The 23,321-nt window shown below is 40.4% G+C and overlaps 1 protein-coding gene across 1 annotated transcript in view; it reads left to right on the top strand.

The window, feature by feature from the left end:
* Positions 1–21,466, top strand: part of zgc:153896 (uncharacterized protein LOC569930 homolog) — a 28,278-nt gene extending 6,812 nt beyond the window's left edge. The window contains exons 2-6 of the mRNA XM_048552491.2: positions 3,687–3,832; positions 6,517–7,140; positions 10,909–11,143; positions 17,363–17,489; positions 20,556–21,466. Of these exons, the coding sequence (XP_048408448.1) occupies positions 3,687–3,832; positions 6,517–7,140; positions 10,909–11,143; positions 17,363–17,489; positions 20,556–20,619 (1,196 nt within the window). The 3' untranslated portion in view covers positions 20,620–21,466. The remainder of the gene's footprint in view (positions 1–3,686; positions 3,833–6,516; positions 7,141–10,908; positions 11,144–17,362; positions 17,490–20,555) is intronic.
* Positions 21,467–23,321: the final 1,855 nt, after the last annotated feature.

Genomic DNA, 23,321 nt, shown 5'->3' with positions numbered 1-23,321 from the left:
ACTCTCGTAAACAAAGCTTTTCATTGTACTTAGATACCTGTAACGATAAATTAAACCATATCAATACACTGCAGCAACAGCACAAAGGATGTCTGAGTGTCTCAAAATCTCCAGGCAGAGTGGTACATTTTGTCGTTTGCAGGTTTTCTAATGATCATTGGAAGAGATGATATAGAACAACATTATTTGTGCTATTCATCATCAAGCAATGAAAAAACCATTAATGACAGCTTCCTTTCCATTCAGGCTGTGAGAACATCTTGGGACGGACCTCTTTGAACACAGGCAAAATGTTCATGAATGTTAGGGGCTGCTGCTCCTAGATGGATAGATGCCAAGTAATTTGAATAGTTACACATACAAAACAGTGAGGGAGACTTTCACATCACAGAGTCTCAGTCCCTGGAATATCAGACAATGTGACATTTTGGGAACAGGTATTTAGAAATTTGACTTATTGTTTGGATTTGTCAGTTCTGTCAATTCCCCACCATACCCTTGAACCAACAATAAAGCTGAAAGAGCAGTATAGGCAATGAAAGCATGACCAAAGAAGAATGAGAACGCTCAACTTGCACTTCTGAGGTATTCTTAAACTCCACTTCGAAACAGTTTGGCTCAGTGTGAACTCTTAGATGACTAAGAATTCAACTCCCTACTCTCCCAGGCATATGACTGCTGCATGTACAGAAATGAAATGGCAACAGGAGCAAATTGGATGAGTTCTGCCTGAAGCACACCCAGATACTGGTAACTTTTGCAAAGGGTGGAGGCTATGCAGCTAATATTTGGAAGTTGCAGCCTGCAGCTAATTTAGAAGACAAATAGGGCACAGTCTCCCAACAGACACTTCTCCTTGCTTCATATAGGGTTGAACCTGGCTGTGTGTTTCTCCAGCAGTCTGCCTGGTCTTCAGTCCCATCTAATATCAGAGCAATGAAGGAGGTTGTAGTATGTGCCATTAAAAACATATCACAGTGTATACCCTGTCCAGAGGGAATCAAAATGTACTTGTTTGTTCATCAGCTGTTCATTTGTTGTGATTAACAAAGCTGATCCACATTGTGGATCACCTAATTTGTGTCCATTTTAGTTCATCACAGGCTTTTTGGGTTCACTTTCACACTTTTAAGTAGACACAATCAATACATGTTTCTCAACCTGCTGACAGAAGCTAGAATTTAAAACTATATCTGCTTCAAAAATATCAAGTGAATATCCCTGTGTTCTGTATGTACGGTTTCATTAAAACTGCAATGCTGAGACCATTCTTCAGAGACGCTTATCAATAATTATTAACTAAGACTCCACTAAGTGGAGTATTGCACATGCATGTATACTGCCAGGCGAAGGCAATGATGTGGTGGTAATGTCACTGAACTAGCAATCCGGAACACAGGTTCACATTCTAGGGATACAGGTTCAAATCTCACCATGGCAGATGGTAAAATTTGTATTGAATAAAAATCTGGAATGGAGAGCTAGTGTAATAGCAAGGTTGAAGATGTGTGCCCCAGAATTTGCCACTCCTCTAGTCAAGCTCTTCCAGTATATTTACAACACTGGCATCTCCCCAGTATTGTGGAAAATTACCCTGGTATGTCCTGTACACAAACAGGAGAAATCTAATTCGGCTAATTACCATTCCATTAGTCTCCTCTCGATCAGCAGTAAACTCATCCATAGTGCTATCAAGGACATGGACTTGAAAAGGTACAAAAAAGATTAACGAGGATGTGAGATAACAAGGTGTAGAGCTGGATGAACACAGCAGGCCAGGTAGCATCAGAGGAGCAGGAAGGCTGACATTTCGGGTCTGGACCCTTGTTCGGAAGGTCTTCTTACTGACATGCATTAGCTCCCAGTTAATAGCTCAAATAGTTTCAAAACTAGGGGGCATAGGTTTAAGGTGAGAGGGGAAAGATTTAAAAGGGACCTAAGGGGCAAATTTTTCATGCAGAGGATGGTGTGTGTATGGAATGAGCTGCCAGAGGAAGTGGTAGAGGCTGGTAGAATTACAACATTTAAAAGGCATCTGGATGGGTTTTGAATAGAAAGCGTTGAGAGGGATATGCGCCAATTGCTGGCAAATGGGACTAGATCAGTTTAGAGTAGCTGGTTGGCACGAATGAGTTGGACCAAAGGGTCTGTTTCCCCTCTGTATAACTCAATGACTTTTATATTACCACTGTTGATTATTGTAATTGATAATCTGAGAAGGATATCTGCTGTCCTGATGTGACCATATGATTCCAGGCCACATCATAATATGATTGCCATTCAACCACCTGATGGGTAATAAATCAGTGACATTGCTGATTACCACTTACACCCCCTTCTTGACTGATGGAAGTGTTCTTCCATATTGAATACCATTTGGATCCAGCATTGAGGTGGCAAATGTACTCTGCATGTGAACGTAAATGCCAGTCAGTGGGTTGGCAGCGGCATTACTGACCAAGCAGATCAAGTCCTAAAGGGCACAGCTGCTAGACTAGGTGGTTGAGTGGGCCAATGAGTGTAGAGACAGAGTATCATCTTCTCATTGAGAATACCTTCCACTGTGTGGCTCTGTCGCTGTGCTGAATGGGATAGACTTCAAATTGATCCAGCAGGTCAAGATTGGGCATTCATGAGGTGCTATGGGCCATTGGCAGTAGTGGACTCATGGCTCAAGATTCTAACATTTCCATCCAAGCCAGGGGATCGATCCTGGTTCAGTGAAGAGTGAGGAGGACATGCCAGGAGCAGCACCAGGCATACATGAACATGGAGATGGTGACTGGTTTACCGATCTAGTGAAATTGCATCAGACAGAGTGTGCGTTTAAAGGCCATGTTTAAACACACACACCAACTCACAATGAGAAGGGAGAGCGGTGATGGCTGGAAAGGCCACTTCTTAAATAGCATGATAGTTGGAAGATGACAGCAGTAACGAATGGCAGAGCCCGTATCCCACACTGAGAACGTACAGTCTGATTAATTAAAGGTAAGTATGAAAACTTAGAATCAGCTAGTGTAAAACAATAGTCCTTATTGTCAAGTTTATTTGATGTTAAACTTTTCTATTAAGAAACTAAAATATTGCAAAATATAAAAGCGGCACTGTTGACACATATGCTGTTGTGGGAAGCTGCCTTGAAATGGTGTAATTACCTTTATGAATGACTGACAATATGTGTTGTCTTTGGCTTTTGAAAACCTGATCACCCTGTACTTGAAGAAGGGTCTAGGCCCGAAACGTCAGCCTTCCTGCTCCTCTGATGCTGCTTGGCCTGCTGTGTTCATCCAGCTCTACACCTTGTTGTCTCACCCTGTACTTGTAACTCTCCGGACTCTCAGCTCCCTTATTCTGGACGCGATGAATCTTTGTTGGCTTCCATTAAAGGTGGAGAGCATGGTGATTAACTCTCTTTGACTCCTTACTACAGCTTTACCCTGTCAGTCTCTTGCTCTATTTTCCCTCAGGCTCCATGCTCTATTTATTTTTATCAAGCATAAGATACAAGGCGAAAGGATTGTTAAAATTCACAAATTTAAACGCGACATGGGTTACCTCAGTTTGCAAATATTGATCAATGTTAAAGTGATATTTGAGTGCTTCATGGCTTCATTATAAAGTATTTAGCTGGTTGAACATCCTAGTCTTTATAAATTTGAAGCTACATTCTTCCTTTTCCATAGGACGATGGGTTGAAGATCACGGAGTGGTCCACAATATGTATTACAACACCACCACCCTAGTTAAACTACCGCACAAGCTCACGTTAGGAAAGACACAGTGGTGGGATAATGGGGTACTCCCACTCTGGATCACAGCTCAAAACCAGGTAAGTTTAGAAGCCCAGGTTCTCCTGTCTGCTTTGTTTTACTATTTGGAAAGGTTAGACTCCAAAGTAGTTGTACTTATGTTATTACAATTCAGAGAATAACATATCATTCAGTGACCTGCTGTCTATTCTGCCCACAAGCATGGCTCCAACCATGTCAATGACTGCCATTTTAAAACACTGTAACCTCTCTATCCTTGATGCCATTGTGATAATGGAGTTCAACTGACACTCAAAGAACAGCATTTCATTTGTTGATAAGGCCTTTTACAGCCTTACATACTCAATATTTAACTTAGTAATATCCGTTCAGAACCATTGCTTTGGGAAGTAGGTGCTGGGAATCATTCTACTGTTGCCATTTTATGGCTCATCAAATGCCACCTTTGGTTTCTTCACTTGTCCCATGACCACTGCTTTTAGCTGCGCTCTTCCATCCTTCACAAAAATAATAGGAACTGCCGATGCTGGAGAATCTGAGATAACAAGGTGTAGAGCTGGATGAACATAGCAGGCCAAGCAGCATCAGAGGAGCAGGGAAGCTGATGTTTCAGGCCTAGACCCTTCATCAGTTTTTCTGAAGAAGTGTCTAGGCCCAAAACATCAGCTTTCGTCTCCTCTGATGCTGCTTGGCCTGCTGTGTTCATCCAGCTCTACACCTTGTTATCTCACATCCTTCACAGAACTCCTTTTCTATCTTTCTCTCCACTGCACCCTTGCCCTGTCTTTGTGCTTTCTTTAAAACCTGACCCTTCATCAGAACTGGCGAACAGAAAGAGAGCTCAGCTTTTACATTTGTGTAATGTTCCCAGTTGCACTCCCACCCCCGAGATGGTATTGGGAGTAGGGAGGGTAGAAGGACAGAGAGTCACCACTTCAGCAGTTTCACCAATGCTGTCTCACCATTGATGGGAGTTTCCAGGGCTGGGTGGTCACAGACATCAGACAGCCTTAGAGTGAAGGGCAGACCTTTTAGAATGGAGATAAGGGGAAACTTCTTCAGCCAGAGAGTGATGAATCTATGGAATTCACAGAAGGCTGTGGAGTCCAGGTCACTGAGTACATTTAATACTGAAATAGATAGGTTCTTGATTATCAAGGAGATCAAGGGTTACGGGGAGAAAGCAGAACCATGGGGTCGAGGAACTTTCAGCCATGATTGAATGGTGAGGTAGACTCAATGGGCCAAATTGCCTAATTTTTGCTCCTATGTCTTATGGTCTTATCAACGATCTATAGTCAATTTAGGCCCCACTTGATTGCATTTTCCACATATATTAGCATTTTCTTGGCACTTTCCTGAACCCAACAAATACTTGGACCTAGAGATAATGGGAACTGCAGATGCTGGAGAATTCCAAGATAATAAAATGTGAGGCTGGATGAACACCTCCGCTCAGTTCGCAGCAAACAACTGCACCTCCCAGTCGCAGACCATTTCAACTCCCCCTCCCATTCTTTAGATGACATGTCCATCATGCGCCTCCTGCAGTGCCACAATGATGCCACCTGAAGGTTGCAGGAACAGCAACTCATATTCCGCCTGGGAACCCTGCAGCCTAATGGTATCAATGTGGACTTCACCAGTTTCAAAATCTCCCCTTCCCCAACTGCATCCCTAAACCAGCCCAGTTCGTCCCCTCCCCCCACTGCACCACACAACCAACCCAGCTCTTCCCCCCCACCCACTGCATCCCAAAACCAGTCCAACCTGTCTCTGCCTCCCTAACCTGTTCTTCCTCTCACCCATCCCTTCCTCCCACCGCAAGCCGCACCCCCATCTACCTACTAACCTCATCCCACCTCCTTGACCTGTCCGTCTTCCCTGGACTGACGTATCCCCTCCCTACCTCCCCACCTATACTCTACTCTCCACCTATCTTCTTTTCTCTCCATCTTCGGTCCGCCTCCCCCTCTCTCGCTATTTATTCCAGAACCCTCACCCCATCCCCCTCTCTGATGAAGGGTCTAGGCCCGAAACGTCAGCTTTTGCGCTCCTGCGATGCTGCTTGGCCTGCTGTGTTCATCCAGCCTCACAGTTTATTATCTTGAAATACTTGGAGCTGACAGGCCAAAAGTAGTTAAAGCTTTCCCTCAATGTGAAGGAGCTATAAAGAGAAATAGTCACAAATACATATTTGGTCTACTCTGTGGAAGGTGGTCACTCTCCACGCTGATGGCCCAAATGGTTTTTTGTTTTAAAATCCTCCATCTTTCCATTGGTAAGTTTGGGACACCCGTGTCACTCTTCCATCCAAACTGGTCATCTTTTAATTGGGTACTTTGTTCCCAGAGGCGGGGCCATTTGACATAAGCAGTGTCAGGAACTTAAGATGATTCTGACTTGAGGTCCCAATGTCCACAGGAAATCATCTTGTTAACTCTGTCTCCCCCTTCCTAGAAGCTGTGAGACATACTGAGTACTTTCATCATTTCCTGTTTGTGTAACTGATTTCTGGTGTCTACTCTATTTTGCTACTGGGAGGGGAATGGAACCGAAGTTTTTCAGGGGTAGATGAGAATGTGGAATTTGAAGCACAAGTAGATCGGCCGTCATCTTTTGAAAATAGCAGAGAAGACCTGAGGGGCTGAATGGCCTACCTTTGATCCAAATTCGTAGACAAGTGATTCACAAATCTATTTGAATGTAAAGAATCTTTTCACAAATGGGAATTTTCTTCCAGGGGAGAAAGGTTGCATCATTCCACTATCCAGGAGGAAATGTGACTTATGGTGGGCAAGCTATATATCGATCGCTGGGGGAGTCATTTTTTCACCCAAATGCTAATGAGACAGAGTGGAGGCTGAACATCGATATTGTCATGGAATGGTTTGCAAAAGAAGACTTTGATTTTGTAACACTTTATTACGGAGAACCTGATAATGTTGGACACAAAAAGGGACCAGAAACAGAGGAGAGACGCACTATCATTCGTCAAATTGATAGAACTATTGGCTACCTAATCAACAGCATCGAGAAGCATAACCTGAAGGATATGCTGAATGTTATAATAACTTCTGACCATGGAATGACAACAGTAAAGAAAGCCCCTGAAATAAATGAAATCAGAGTGTCCAAATTTATCAGTTTTAAAAATATTAAGCTTGAGTTATTGGACTATGGTGGTTTTGGGATGATTCTACCAAAGGAAGGGAAGACCGAAGAAATCTACCAGGCACTGAAGAATGCCCATCCTCATCTAAATGTCTATAAAAAGGAGGAACTTCCTGAAAGATTTCACTATAGTAAAAATGAACGTATTTTGCCAATCCTCCTTTATGGAGACCTTGGCTATAATGTGAATGGGGTAAGAAACAAATAAGTCTATTTTTATTTTAATTCAATGAAAGTTATGGAAAGTGTAATGAGAGTACAATTAAAGATTGTGAATCTTTATTTTCTATGTAACTGTTATAGAGTCATAGAGTCAAGGAAACAGACCCTTCGAGCCAACCAGTCCATGCTGAACATAATCCCAAACTAAACTAGTCCCACCTGCCTGTTCCTGGACCCATATCCCTCCAAACCTTTCCCCTACATGTACTTATCTAAATATCTTTTAAATGTTGGATCGTTGCCCACAACTCACTTCCTCAGGAAGTTCATTCTACACATGAACCACACTGTATGCAAAAAAAATTGCCCCCATGTCTTTTTTACATCTCTCTACTCTTACCTTAAAAATGTTCCCCTTAGTCTTGAAATATCCCACCCTAGGCAAAAGACACCTACTGTTAATCCTATCTATACCCCTCATGATTTTATAAACTCCCTAAGGTTACTTCTCAAAATCTTTCTCGTCAGTGAAAAAAGTCCCAGCCTGTCCAGGCTTTCTTTACAACTCAAACCTTTTCTGAAACTCTGATCCTTTAACAGATGTGTCTTTCTTTCATTGCCTTGCTATAAAACAATATCTAATCCAAATGATCTCACAGAGTCATGCAGCATGGAATTAGGCCCTTCACTCCAACTCGTCCGTGCCATAAGATCATAAGGTATTGGAGCAGAAATTAGGCCATTCGGTCCGGTGAGTCGGCTCCACCATTCAACCATGGCTGATAAATTCTTCAACCCCATTCTTCTGCTTTCTCCCCGTAACCCTTGATCCCCTAAATAATCAAGAACCAATCAATCTCAGTCTTAAATGTACTCAATGACCTGGTCTCCACAGCCTTCTGTGGCAGTGAATTCCATAGATTCACCGCTCTCTGGCTGAAGAAGTTTCTCCTTATCTCCATTCTAAAAGGTCTTCCCTTTACTCTAAAGCTCTGCCCTAGGGTCCTAGTCTCTCCTACCAATGGAAGCATCTTGCCTACAAACACTTTGTCCAAGCCTTTCAGTATTCTGCAAGTTTCAATTAGATTCCCCCCTCATCCTTCCAAACTCACATGAGTATAGTCGCAGAGTCCTGAAACATTCCTCATATGTTAAGCATTTCGTTCCTGGGACCATTTCTGTGAACCTCCTCTGAAACTCCTCCAAGGCCAGTACATCCTTCCTGAGATTGGATCTCATAACTGCATGCAATACTCGAAATGTGGCCTGACCAGGGTCTTATAAAGACTCCGTAGTGCATCCCTGCTTTTATATTCAAGTCCTCTGAAAATAAATGCCAACATTGCATTTGTCTTCATGACTACTGACTCAATCTGCTAGTTTACCTTGAGAGAATCCTGAGTAGAAGTTCCAGGTCTCTTTGCACTTCAGGCCTCAGAATTTTCCTCCCATTTAGAAAATAGTCCATGCTTTTACTCTTCTTATCAAAGTGCGTGACTTTACACTTTCCCCACGTTGTACTCCATCTGACACTTCTTTGTCCATTCTCCTAACCTGTCCAAATCCTTCTGCAGTCTCCCCACGTCCTCAATACTACCTGTCCCTCTTCCTATCTTTGTATCGTCTGCAAACCTGACCAGATATCCCAAATTAATCTAATCCCATTTGCCCGCTTTTGACCCATAGCCCTCTATGCCCTTCCTATCCATGTACCAGCTCAAGTGTCTTTTAAATATTGCAATTAAGTCTTTTAAATATTTTACTTATATAAAAATGTGATCTTCATATGTTCTCATTTCATCTTCAATTTGTACTATTGTTCTCAATCCATATTTACTGGCAGGATCACAAGAATGACGATGATTATATTTTTCTTCTTAATTCAGCACCCCCTTAATGTCAGCTATTTTCTTACCCAGCTAAGGCATCCATTTCCCAGCTTGAGAGAAGACAGAAATCCTGATCTAGGCCACCTTGAAATAGGAATGTTCTGGACAAATCCTGGCGAGTGTTAAAATTTAATTTATCTCCCTCTGGAAGATCGGTCTGACATGAGGAATATATCAGCAGAAAAGTGCAGATCCTAATTTATTTCTTTCAAAGTCATAATTGTGTAACTTTGTGGTTCAAAATGACACGATTTGGACCATCAGGTCCTGGTTGTCTCAAAAGTAAACAGTTTCCATTTCCCACTCTATTCCTATATCCCTGAAAGCTTAATTTCCTCAAAGTACTCATCGAGTTTTTTCAGCAAAGTTGGTTGTCTCTGCTTCCATCAGACTGGAGAGATGGCAGCTTAAGATGTAAGCTCACTGGAGTGGTAATCCAGAAGCCTGGCTTATCTTCTAGGAATGTGGGTTCAAACCCCAGTACGTCAGCTGGTGGAAGTTAAACTCCAATAATAAATTTGGATCAATAAATAATAAATTTGGGATACACAGTTAGTTCCATTAATTAGGAGTAGTTAATTCAGCCCATTGAACCTATTCTACCATTTAATACAATCATGGCTGATCTCCACTCCATTTTCCAGCCCACCTCCTTTAAGATAGTACTAATTAAAAATCTTTTCCTTACATTTATCCAATGTCCCAGCATCCACCACACTCTGGGGTGGTGAATTCTACAGATCTGTGACTCTCTGAGAGAAATAATTCTTCCTCATCTCTGTTTTAATCCTGGTTCCATCCCTTACCCTGAAACTCTGACTTCTCATTTCGATTGTTTTACAAGGAGAAACATTCACTTCACATCTACTTTGTCAACTCCCTTTAGCATCTCATATCTCAATTAGATCTCTTCTCATTCTTTTAAACTCTAGCGAGTATAGTTCTAAACTGTTCAATCTTTCCTCATTAAGATAATCATTTAATCTCTGGAATTAATAAAGAGCAGCGAACGGTAACAATGGCAACTATAATCAATTCTTATATACACTCATCTGGTTCACAAATGTCCCTTGAGGGACAATCGTGTACCTTACCTGGTCTCACTGATATGTGACTTCAGATCAACAGCAATGTGTTTGGCTCTCAAGTACTTTCTGAAGTGGCCACTCAGTTCAAAAGTGGGAACAAACATTGACATCGCCAGCAAATCCCACAACCCATGAAAGATTTATTTTCTAACAAAAAAACCTACGTTAACCACCTGCCCAAAGCATTTATTATTGAGAAGAGTTCCACATCTCTATTTCTAATTCCAGTGTCAACATTTTCCAGCACCCAGCTCCAACACCTAGATTTGCATAAATGCATTTGTTTGAAGTTGCTAACTGATTTGTATATAAGTAAGGACTAATTGCTATTGATCTCACTGCTATTTTTGTAGCAAATTCTGTTTCAAAAAGACGTCAAGTTTAATGAAGAGATTATCTATTTGGTTAATTTGAAATACCTAGAAACACACACACAGACACACACACAGACACACACACACACACACACACACACACACACACACACACACACACACACAGAAATACACATAACAATACATTTGCGCACAGACACACACAGAAGCACACATAAACATGCGCACACACACACACACACACACACACACACACACACACACACAGACACATGTTCACAGACATCTACACAGAAACACCCACATAAACACACAAGCTCACTCAGTCACACACACACACACACACACACACACACACAGACACACACACACACACACACACACACACACACACACACACACACAAATATGCAATTGCAGCAGAAATCCTCACTATTTGCTGTGAGATCCAGTGAGACATTCATTAATGGACCATTTATAATTGCAGAGAATCATACTTTACATCAATAGAGGAGATCATGGATTTCACAATGGGGAAATGGACATGAAGATGATTTTCCGAGCGTTTGGCCCTGATTTTAAAAGTGCTTACCTATCGGAGCCTTTTGACAGCATCCATATATATCCTTTAATGTGCATGTTATTAGGAGTGAGGCCTGAACCTAACAACGGATCATTGGCAATTACTGAAGGAATGTTGGTCAATTCATTTGAAAAGTCAGGTACTTAGTAGTTCTTTCTGAATACATCTATACATCTTCTTTGACATTTACATGCAATTTGTAACAATAATCTTTTCAACTCTGTGCAGGCTAATACATTTTAACTACTTTTCATGCCATTGACTACAATTATATGAATTAGTAGTAACATTAACCATGCAATTTGTTAATAGTGTTACACAAAGTTTAATTATTTACTAAATCCATGAAAGAGAAGTGATTCATCAGCCTGCATTTAAGCACACTGCCTGACAGCCTTATAAAATACATATCACTGCAGGAGCTTCTGAAGACAGTGTTTTAGTGTCTTCAGTTGCTTCATCAACTGCCTTCCTTCCAATATAAGGTCAGGAATAAAGATGTGCATGAAAGATTTCAGAGTGTTCAGTTCCATTTGCAACCCTTCAAATCCTGAAGCGCTCTGCATGCAGCAGAATGTGGACAACATAAATGATGAGTTACAGGGACAAAGACTATCTCCAACAAGAAAGAATCAGTCTTTGGTGCTATGTGGCCTCTGTTGAACAACAGCGATTGAACGGAAGTTAGACAGCACTGAAGACGTCGCCTAGAAGGGGGACAAAAAACAGCCACCTCAGTGAACCAACCAACTACTCCAAATATTGAGTGTTTTGGAAAAGTTTGTAGCTATTGGGAGCAAAGGTGACAAATGCTCAGAGGGATGGGATAAGACTAGAATACTTTGAATCAGTGTTTCTAACGAAGAGGTTCCTGACAATGTGAGGAAGAATATTTTTACACAATCAGTTCTAAAGGCCTGGAACTATTGAGGTGGTGGAATGGATAAGATCACTGATTGTAAAGCTGATTGGATCCACATTTGAGAGGAATAAAGTTGCAGGGCTATGGGATTAAGGCTGAGTAAAATATAGGAGTACAGACTGAGTCAAGGGCTAAGGGGTTCAGACTAACTTGGGTATATGAAGCATGTAGGACATTTCAGGTAAAATTTTCTCAAGCTATAATTAGATTAACAGTCAGATTCTGACTTAGGACATTAAAAGCGCAACCTACTTAAGAAATTTTGTTTAACAGAAGTTGTCTGGTAGTGGAAATAATCTGTCAAACACTTGATGGTTGTTGGCTGCATAGTTTGTCACTAATCTAGCAGGGGACAGATATAGCAGTTTCAACTTGTATGGGTCACTGGTCTTCTGTAAAAGCAAACAGGTTTCTAACTCGCGGGAATATGGGAGTACAGAGTGAACCAAAAACAGTGATTTAAGGTATGGCTGCCAACTTGGCAATTTGATGCTGAAAGCGAAGGAGATTCTACAATTTGTAGTCTTCCTTAGCCACTAATAGCTGGTGGGTGTTCAAATGCATTAGTTTTGATTAAACAGGGAGGTGATTATTTAGTGAGTTTTAAAATTTTATTCTCAGCATCAGTATTTTATACTGATACAGTGGACAATGTGTGTATTGCATTCAAAAAAAAATTAATATATAGTTTGTTCTAATTGCATTAAAGTTTATAGCTTACCTAGTTAAATTACTGAATAAAATAAAAAAATTCTGAACTTCTGAAACATAATGACTTAAATAAAACACAATAAACATGACAGGATGGTGATGTGTAGCTGTAACATGTGGATAGTGACTTCATATAAGTGAATCCTCACCTAAAAGTGAAATCGCTTTAAGTGAAACATGGATTTTTAAAGCAATTTATGTTAAAACTACAGTTAGTTTCTTTTGGATATTTATTGCTTGAGTAAGGGAAATATAGACTGATGAGTCTCACATCGGTGGTTGGGAAGATATTGGAGAGAATTCTTAGGGATAGGATCTGCATACATTTGGAAAAGCATAACCTGATTAGGGACAGTCAGCATGGCTTTGTGCAGGGCACATCATGTCTTACTAAGTTGATTGACTTTTTTGAGGAGGTGACAAGGGTGATTGAGGCAGGTAGAGCAGTGGATGTGGTCTGCATGGATTTTAGTCAGGCTTTTGAGAAGGTCCCTCATGGTAGACTCATCTAGAAGATGCAGATGCACGGGATCCACAATAACTTGGCCATGTGAATTCAGAATTGGCTTATCCATAGAAGACAGAGGGTAGCAGTGAAAGGGTATTTTTCTGGCTGGGGGTCCATCACAAATGGTGTTCCGCTGGGATCTGTACTGGGACCTCTGCTGTTTGTGTTTATGTATATAAAATTGACTTAGATGAAATTGTAGATAGGTGGGTTAGTAAGTTTGCAGACAATACAAAGATTAGTGGAGCTAAGGATAGTGTAAAAGGTTGTCAAAGGATACAGTGAGATATAGATCAGTTACAAATGTGGGTAGAGAAAAGACAGATGGAATTTAATCCGGGTAAGTATGAGGTGGTGCACTTTGGGAGATCAAATGTTAAGGAAAAGTATACAGTTAATTGCAGGACCCTGAACAGCATTGATGTACAGAGGGATCTTGGGGCTCAAGTTCACAGCTCCCTGAAAGTGTCCACTCAAGTAGATAGGGTGGGAAAGAAGGCGTATGGCATGCTTGCCTTTATTGGTCGGGGAATTGAGTATAAGAGTCAGAATGTCATATTGCAGCTTTATAAGACTTAGGTTAGGCCACACTTAGAGTATTGCCATCAGTTCTGGTTACCATATTACAGGAAGGATATAGAAGCTTTGGACAGGATGCAGAAGAGAGATGCTGCTTGACTAGAGGGTATGAGCTATAAGGAGAAGCTAGAAAAACTCACGTTATTTCCTCTGGAACAATGAAGGCTGAGGGGAGACTTAATGGAAGTCTATAAAATTGTGAGATCCATCGATAGGGTTGATGGTCAGAATCTCTTTTGCAGAGTTGGAATGTCAAATACTGGAGGGCATGCATTTAAAGGTGCGAGGGGGCAAGTTCAAAGAGATGTGAGTGGTCGGAGTCTGGAAGGCGTTGCCGGGGTGGTGGTAGAGGCAGATACGATAGGGGCAGTTAAGGGACTTTTAGATAAGTACATGAATATGCAAGATGTAGAGAGATATGGACCAATGGCAGGCATAAGGGATTACTTTAATTTAGCCTCATGTTCGGCACAACATCATGGGCTGAAGGGTCCATTTCCATGCTATACAGTTCTATGTTTTTAAAAAAAGCAGTGTGTATGTTGAACACCATACTATATATCTGCAGTACTGTGCATTCCAAGCTGAAATAATATGCATGCAGTATAATTCAATTTTGATAATACTCACCAGTCTCACTTAAATATCCCTTTAAAATCTAAAGGTGATATCCAGAGAAGAACAGTCATCTTTAGCTTAGCATGATAAGATGAGAGAAAGCGTGAGGGTGTTTTACGGTTTATTGGATTTGCTGTGTGGAGGCTGAGTGGCCTCAGCACCCATCTGTGCACTGACTCTCTGCTCCAATGTTCAAGGAGTCTAGAGTTCTTTGAGGGACACATATGCTTTGGCTCAAGGTAAGGCAAGGAAAAGCCAGGGGATATGGCATTTTTGCCTTCCTGTTGTAGCGATTGTAAGGAGAGGAATTGTATGAGAGGATGGGGCTGGAGAGTTGAGCATTGAGTTTGGAGAGATAATCAGCCACCCCCACCAACTCAAACCTAATTATAGAGTTGTGCTGTGACCTGCTATAGAGTCATAGAGTCTTATAGTATGGAAACAAGCCCTTTGGCCCAATCAGCCCATGCCGACCATAATCCCAGACTAAACCAGTCCCACCTGTCTGCACTTGGCCCATATCCTTCCAAACATTTCTTATTCATATACTTATCCAAATATCTTTTAAATGGTGTAACTGTACCCAAATCCACCACTTCTTCTGGAAGTTCCGCAAACAAACCACAGTGTGTAAAAAAAAATTGTCCCCGTATCATGTTTTAAACCTTCTGTCATCTTAAAAATAAGCCCCCTAGTTTTGAAATCCCCTATCCTAGGGAAAGAAAACACCTGCAATTCACCTTATCTACACTCCTCATGATTTATAAACCTTTATAATGTCACTCCTCAAACTCTTATGCTCCAACAAAAGAAGTCCCAGTCCAACCAGCCTGTCCTTATAACTCAGACCTCCTTTCCCAGCAACATCCAGGAAAATCTCTTCTGAACTCATTCCAGCTTAATAACAATGTTCTTATAACAGGGCAACAAGAACTGAACACAGTACTCCAGACTATGCCTATGTTCAGAGAAAGATATCTGTATCTCTCTACATGTCTATCTCTCCAACTCTCTATCTCTTTCTCTATCTCTTTCTCTATCATTTTCTCTATCTCTCTATCTCTCTCTATATATTTCTATACATCTATCTCTCTCACTATCTCTCTCCTGGTATCTGTCTCTTCCTCTCTCTAAGTCCGTCTCTCTCTCTTTCCTAATGTCTGTCTCTCGTTCTCTATGTTCTATGTTGACTTGGGAGAATGGAGTCAGTAGCAGGGGAGAGTAGAGGAAAAGACTTGGGGAAGCAGAGTCCTCAGACCTGGGTCTTCCTATGCCATGAAGCAAGAATGCAGTGCAGCATCCAATGGGTTGTGAGCTTACTGGTGGGTTCCCTCATACTGGGCCAACTTTCACATGGGTTTCAAGCTCTTGACTAGCAGATCCATTAGCAGTGGGTCAGAATTTGTGTCTCATGAACTTAATTGAGTTTTTGAAGAAGTTACAAAGAGGATTGATGATGGCAGAGCGGTGGACATGATCTATATGGACTTTGGCATTTGACAATGTTCCTCATGGTAGACTGTTTAGCAAGTTTAGATCACATGGAAAACAGGGAGAACTAGCCATTTGGATACAGAACTGGCTCAAAGGTAGAAGACAGAAGGTGGTGGGGGAGAGTTGCTTTTTAGACTGGAGGCCTGTGCCACAAGGATCGATGCTGGATCCACTGCTTTTCATCATTTATACAAATGATTTGGATATGAACATATCAGATATGGTAGTACGTTTGCAGATGACACCAAAATTAGAGGTGTAGTAGATAGAAAGAAGATTACATCAGAGTGCAACAGGATCTTCATCAGATGGGCCAATGGACTGAAGAGCAGTAGGTGGAGTTTAACTTAGATAAATGAAATGTGAGGTACTGCATTTTGTAAAGGTAGATAGGATAGTGAAGAAGGCATTTGGTATGCTTGTCTTTAATGGTCAATACGTATTGGAGTTGGGACGTCATGTTGCAGCTGTACGGGACACTGGTCAGGCCACTTGTGGAATACTGCGTGCAATTCTGGTCTCCCCGCTATAGGAAGGATGTTGTGAAACTTGAACAAGTTCGGAAAAGATTTACAAGAATGGTTCCAGGGTTAGCTATTGGGAGATGCTGATTAGACTGGGGTGATTTTCCCTGGAGTGTTGGAGGCTGATGGGTGACTTTACAGAGGTTTATAAAATCATGAGGGGCATGGAGAGGGTAAATAGCCAAGGTCTTTTCCCCAGGGTGGGGGAGTCCAAAACTAGGCGGCATAGGTTTAAGGTGAAAAGGGAAAGATTTAACAGGGGCTTAAGGGGCAATTTTTTCAGAGGGTGGTGCATGTATGGCATGAGCTACCAGAGGAAGGGGGGGGGAGGCCGGTATATTTACTGTATTTAAAAGGCATCTGGATGGGTATACAAATAGGATGGGTTTACAGGGATATGGGCCAAATGGTGGCAAATGGGACTAGATTAGTTGAGAATATCTGAGCGGCATGGAAAAGTTGTGCCAAAGAGTCAGTTTATGTGCTGTACAGCTCTATGACTCTCTATTGATAGTAGGCATGTAAGATCAAAGTTCAGCCAGCAGCTGAAGACCGAAAGGACCTTTTTCTGGTCATTGAATATTGTGGTCCTCCTCTATTCACACAGTTACAGCACCCAAAAGGAGGTGATAACCCAGATTTTACTCTGACCCTACTCTCTGGATGAAAATTCTCACTCCCTCCACCACCTGCACTGCCCAGGTTAGAGGTGGGAATGAAATAACAGAACATTTCCTGGCTCCTGTTTCATTGCACAAGCATAAAAAGTCCGTTTAATGTTCATTTCAATTTACCATAAGCAATCTGAGTGGAAATGTGTTTGCCCATGCCAGTGTCTATATCAGAGACAGTGCTGAAGAAATGATTTTGCTCTGAATGCAATGTAATATGGACTTGTGCATATTTCATTAAAAGTGGTTTTAGTTTGATATTAGAGGTGAGTATATCAATGAAATCCAAAGGAATAGCATGTAAATTCATATCTTTTAAAAAAATTTTTAGATCCTGTAGTGGTGTCCTTTAGATCGGACCGACTTTCTGCAATCATAGGCTTAGCTGCTGTCCTCACGTCCCTCGTCTTAGTTGCTGTCTTTCAAGTGGCCTACTCTGCTATTCAAAAAAGCAAAAGGTAAGGAAACTTTAAAACAATTAATTGTTGAATAGCTGTTTTAAACTAAAATAAAACTGATTGTGACAAAGTTGAAAATGTGGGGTTTCCTGTACGTTTATATCATCAAACTGCAAGTCAGTGGCTACTGTAGGTTCAAAATGCTCTCATAAAGTGATGGTTATGAGTGAGGCTTTTGTGGTGTAGTGGTAGAGTTTCTCCACTTTAACCAGAAGATCTGGGATCAATTCCTACCTCCTCCAGAATGGTGTCATAATATAACTAAACAGGTTAATTAAAATTATCTACTTTTAAAAATAATTAGAACATAAACCTGAATTCAGGCAGGCCCAAAGGGGCATGCCAACAGAATGACTAATTTAAAATGGGAATTCAGAGTGGTTACTGATTTATTTGAGTAGGTTCTGAGTAGTGGGACAGGGAAGAGGTGAGAAGCAACCGACTTAGAAGAGGGCAGTGACAAGGAGAGGCCAAGAGAACGGGTGAGGTGAAGAGCAGCAGTGGGTGTGCTGGGGCAGAGGCAGTGAGTTGGAGGTAACTGGGAGGTAAGTGACAGTAGCAAGCGTGGTAAATTGGTAAAAGCTGAGTTAATTGGGGTATTTAGTGGAGTGATCAGAAATGGAATTTTCAGTAGCTGTTAGGCAGCTATTGGATTAAAGGAGACAATATAACACATTATTTCTTTATGTGGGGAAGTGATTTACATTAAGCATATTTTGTTTGGCAATCCTTCAATTATATTAACTTGTTGTATATGATATGAAACACAGAACCAGGTGTCTTGGCCCACCATCCAGGCTGCTTACTCAGGTCACCTCCATCTAAATCTATTATCATAACCTTTTATTCCCTTCTCCCATGAATGCTTATCTAGTTTTTTCTCTAAACTATGTATTTCAACCTCTTTCATGTGATAATATGTTCCACATTCTCAGCACTCTGAGTGAAGAAGTTTTTTGTTTTCTGGATTCCCAATAGGATTTCTTGGGGACTCTCTTATATTAAAGGCCTCCAGTTATGCTTTTGCACCAAAAGAGGAAACATTTCCTCTTTTTCAAATAACTTTAAGGACGCACTTGGCTTGTGCATTTAAGTGGAAAGAGATTAGTCTTGTTAATCCTTTCTTAATATGTTTCATCATGAATTTCTGGTAGCGACCTTGTGAATCCTTGCTGCACCTTCTTCAGTATCCTTTTGCAATAACCAGAACTACACACAATGTTCTCAAAAGCAGGTTAAGCAATGGCTCGATACAGATTTAGCAACAACTTCTCTGTTTTTAATTTGATCCCTGTAGAAGTAAGACTCGGTACGTAGTATTTTCTTCACGGCCTTGGCTAATGCATAACACCACTCATACTGATTCCTGTTCTTTATTCATACATGGGAGTCACTGGCCACACCAGCAATTATTGCACATCTCTAATTGCCCATAGGGTAGTTAAGAGTCAATACATTGCGATAAGTCTGGAAACCAGACTGAGTAAGTTTCCCACCCTAAATGGCATTAATGAACCAGATGGGGTATTTTCAGCAATTGGCAACAGTTTTGTCGTCATCATTAGACCCTTAATTGCAGATATTTATTAAATTCAAATTCTACTGTCTGTTTTGGTAGGATTTGAACCCAGGTCCATGGAACATTAGCTGGGTTTCTCGATTAATAGTGTGCAATAATGCCTCTAGGGCGTTCCTTTTCACCCTCTCCCTTGTACAGGCTGCACCCTTCCTATTCTGCTGACAAATTCTATTCCCTCACATTTATCTGTTAAACTTTGTTTGTCCATTCTGCAAGTTCACTATCATCCTTCTGTACTTTATTGCAGCTTGATCTGTATAGATAATCGTTGAATTCCTACAGTGTTAGCAGGCCATTTGGCCCATCGAATCTACACCAAATCTCTGAATAGCATCCCACCCAGACCCACCCTTTATCCTATCCCTGTAAAGCTGCATTTACCATGGCTAACCCACCTAGCCAGCACACTCCTGGGCACTATGGGTAATTTATCATGGCCAATCTATCCAACCTGCGCATCTTTGGCCTGTGGTAGGAAAGCACAGCACCTAGAGGAAATATGCGTAAAATTATATAGTTTATATGTATATATATATATATATATATATATATATATACACACTATATGTTCAAAGATTGCAAGTTAATAATCATCAATAATTACATATTTTGCATAATTATTGATAATGATTACACTTGCAATCTATGAACATATATATATATATATATATATATAAGTTCCAATGTCCAAATCACTTAATGTAAGTTGTGACCAACAGCTGTCCCAACACTGATCCTTGTGAAACGGCACTTCCTATCTTCTGTCACTTTTAATAATTACTTTTTTCTCCCACTCTCTGCTCTCTGTCTTGAAGCTAGCTACTTATCCCCATCTCCACATTCTCTAATATCCGTTAGTCTATTTGGAGCCTATCACTGATATGTTGAAAATTCAGATAAATCACATCTATTATATTATCATTAGCTGTGTTACTACCTCAAAAAATCATTACAATTATTAAATTCCATAAATTGTGAAATTTAGTTATTTTAGAAATGCCCTATGATCCCTCAGAATTTTATTGTATGTGGATTAATTGAACTGTCCCCACGCATTATACCATTCATTGAGGGATGGGTCATGAGCAATACAACAACATTGCCCAATATCACTTTGAGACAATATTGAGGAAACTCCCAAAAAGGAATTTATAAACTAAATAAAAATAGGACATATTTAAAGATACTTCCTTGGAGGGCTAATTGCATACGTACAAGTAAAAAAATTTCAATACAGTTACTTAAAATATTTAAGCAAGAAAGAAATGAATTGAAACATACTTGCTAAAACTGCAGTCAACACACAATGGAAAAAAAAGTCAGTGTAACTTTTCTCTGTGTAGGAATGACAGAGCTGATCTGTGCAATAATTATTGCAAGGGTACTACGAACATGTTTTCTAACCTATATCTAAACTACAGTCGCCTACATTTACTCTTGGTCTAGGCACTTGTATGTAATTTCTAATTTGTTTCTTTATGACCCAGATCTGAAAATGGAAATCATGACAACTTCAACAATGAAAATGAAAGTTCGGCTACACACTTTTGAAGCCCTTCTGAGAAGCTGATTTCAAGCCAGTCTTTCAGCTGTAAAAAATGTATAAAGAATGTTTGAAATTCACCCATTAAATAAATTTTGAAATGGCAATATGTTTTTTGGTGTTTTTCTTTTCTTTATGACTGTTGTTCATTTTTAGAGGTATCCATCACCAGCATAACAATGCTAAATTCCTGCTGGAAAGAAAAATGGAGACAATGCCATTAAATGCTTCTTCATATAAATTGAAGAGATCAAACTGCATACTAAAGGTAAAATCCTTATTCTGTCTGTCTTGATAAACTGGATCAAAGGTCAATGAAATAACATCAGCACTTGATAATTATCACACTTGCAATCTATCAACAAAGTTCATTCTTTTGATCACTTTGATTAGGGTTCAAGACTTAAAATTTCAGATTTGAAGTTAACAAGGCTAGAAACAAAGGGTGTGATATTCAATTTTGTAATGTGACCTTGTTGGTTACAAGGTTTCTGTCTGTATTCTTTCATGGGATGTTGGGATAGCGCCAAACCTATCATATGCTGTCCATTTTGTGGGATCGTGTTCAAAAAACCCAGATGACTGAGGTTAAAGAGTGGTGAAAATAGTGTCTTTATTGTATATTCACAGCAGCATGATGTCAGACAAAAATAGAATCCCAAAATCATAGCTCAAAAGTAGCCTTTTCTTATATACTGAATTTGTGCATACATCAACATTCTAACACTTGAATGCTAAGTAATGGCTATTGTACAGAAAACTGTCTTGCATAAAATCTGAGACGGTTTAAACACTTGCTAAACATTAGCGGTTATTCTAATGAGATTAGAGCGTCAGTCCAGTTTGTCCTTGCACAATTCAAAAGGTGTTATTCTTGTCATTTCCAGATTTAGAATGTTGGTAAAAATGTATCTGTGTTTTAAATAAAAGTTTGGATTTCTATCAATTGCAGCTGTCTGTAACTTTGATTTACTATCGCCTATTCATTCAGTTTCCCAGTCCCGTCTATCTGTGGATTCTGTTTACTATCGTTCATTCATTCATTCAGTTTCATGGCCATGTCTGTTATAGCAGCGTTGTCAATTTCATTCATACCTTCATTCATTCAAAGTTGCCACCGGTCTGGACATAGAGCTGTTAGTTTTATTAGTAGGTTGAAGGTTGTTTATATACATGACATTGAATAAAAACTTGGAACAAGGTAAATCCTGTCATCTAAAAATCATAATATGTTTAAGTTAGTGTAAGAAAGTGTGCAAGGAAGTGGTTTGTTACTTTTAAAGAAGAGAGCTAATCCAATTGTCATCTTTGAATGATTCTTGGAGCCATGCTGGCTGGAAAGGGGTTTAGAGTAAAGGTTTGAGGATCGCACCTATTCAAGGCTAGACTTTAAAATGAAAAGCAATGTTTTTAGAACATGGAAGCAGTACAGCACCATACAGGCCCTTTGGCCCATGATGTTGTGCTGACCTATTATCCTACCAAGATCAAGCTATCCTGCCTACCCTACATTTTACTATCCTCCATGTGGCTATCCAAGTGTCGCTTAAAAGTCTTGAAAGTTTCTGACTCCACTAACACTGCCGGCAGCGCATTCCTCATGTCCATCACTCTCTGTGAAAAGAACCTACCTCTGACATCTCCCTTCCTTCAATCACCTTAATACTATGTCCCCTCATAATAGTTATTTCCATCCTGTGAAAAAGTCTCTGAGTATCCACTGTATCTATGCTTCTCATCATCTTGTACACCTCTATCAAGTCACCTCTCATCCTTCTTTGCTCCAATGAAAAAAGCCCTAGCTCCCTCAGCCTTTCCTCATAAGACCTTCCCTCCAATCCAGGCAGCATTCTGGTGAATCTCCTCTGCACCCTCTCGAAAGCTTCCACATCTTTGCTATAATGAGGTGACCTGAACTGAACACAATAGTCCAAGTGTGGTCTAACCAGACTTTTATAGCGCTGCAGCATAATCTCACAGCTCTTAACCTCAATTCCCCTGCCAATGAAAGCCAACACTCCATACACCTTCTTAACAACTCTATTAACTTGGGCAGCAACTTTGAGGTTTTATTATGGAAGTATAAAAATGTTTTATCCTGTAATAGTTATGTGGTTTTGCTAAGCAGAACTGTGTACATAGCATGTTGTGCATGGCTACACCTTTGAGTGGAATGTCGGCTTTGTTGGACGGAGCTGTGTACATAGTGCACTATGCATGACCACACTATTAAATAAATTGTAAACTGATACGGTAATGTGCTTCTAAGTCAGTCTGAATGAGGTGGCTAGTACACATAAGTCTGTAGTTAATATTACATACAATCATTAATAATTATTAATGGACAAGAATTATGATATATCAATTCCTAACTGCTCTGAACCGGTCAGTCATTTCAGCGAGCAGGTTAAAAAAAAACCTACATTGTGGCTGGTCTAAAGTCACATGTACAGCCAGACCAGGTAAATATGGCAGATTTCATTCCCTAAGGGACAGTAGTGAACCAGATAGGTTCTTATGACAATCAATTGTGATTGTCATTGTCCCCATCACTGAGACCAGCTTCCTGCTTTGTCCTCAGAGCATTACCCTGCACTTCTGTGTCACTAGTCAAACAGAAAGAGAGTCAGACAGTAAATATAACATCTGGCTGATTCACAAAAATATCATTTGCAACCCCCTTCAGCTAAATTATATGTAAGTGCCTGAT

The sequence above is a fragment of the Stegostoma tigrinum genome, chromosome 23 (assembly GCF_030684315.1).
Source record: "Stegostoma tigrinum isolate sSteTig4 chromosome 23, sSteTig4.hap1, whole genome shotgun sequence".
NCBI classification, from domain to species: domain Eukaryota; kingdom Metazoa; phylum Chordata; class Chondrichthyes; order Orectolobiformes; family Stegostomatidae; genus Stegostoma; species Stegostoma tigrinum.
The sequence above is the reverse complement of the archived record's forward strand: the minus strand, read 5'-3'. Positions and strand labels throughout refer to the sequence as shown.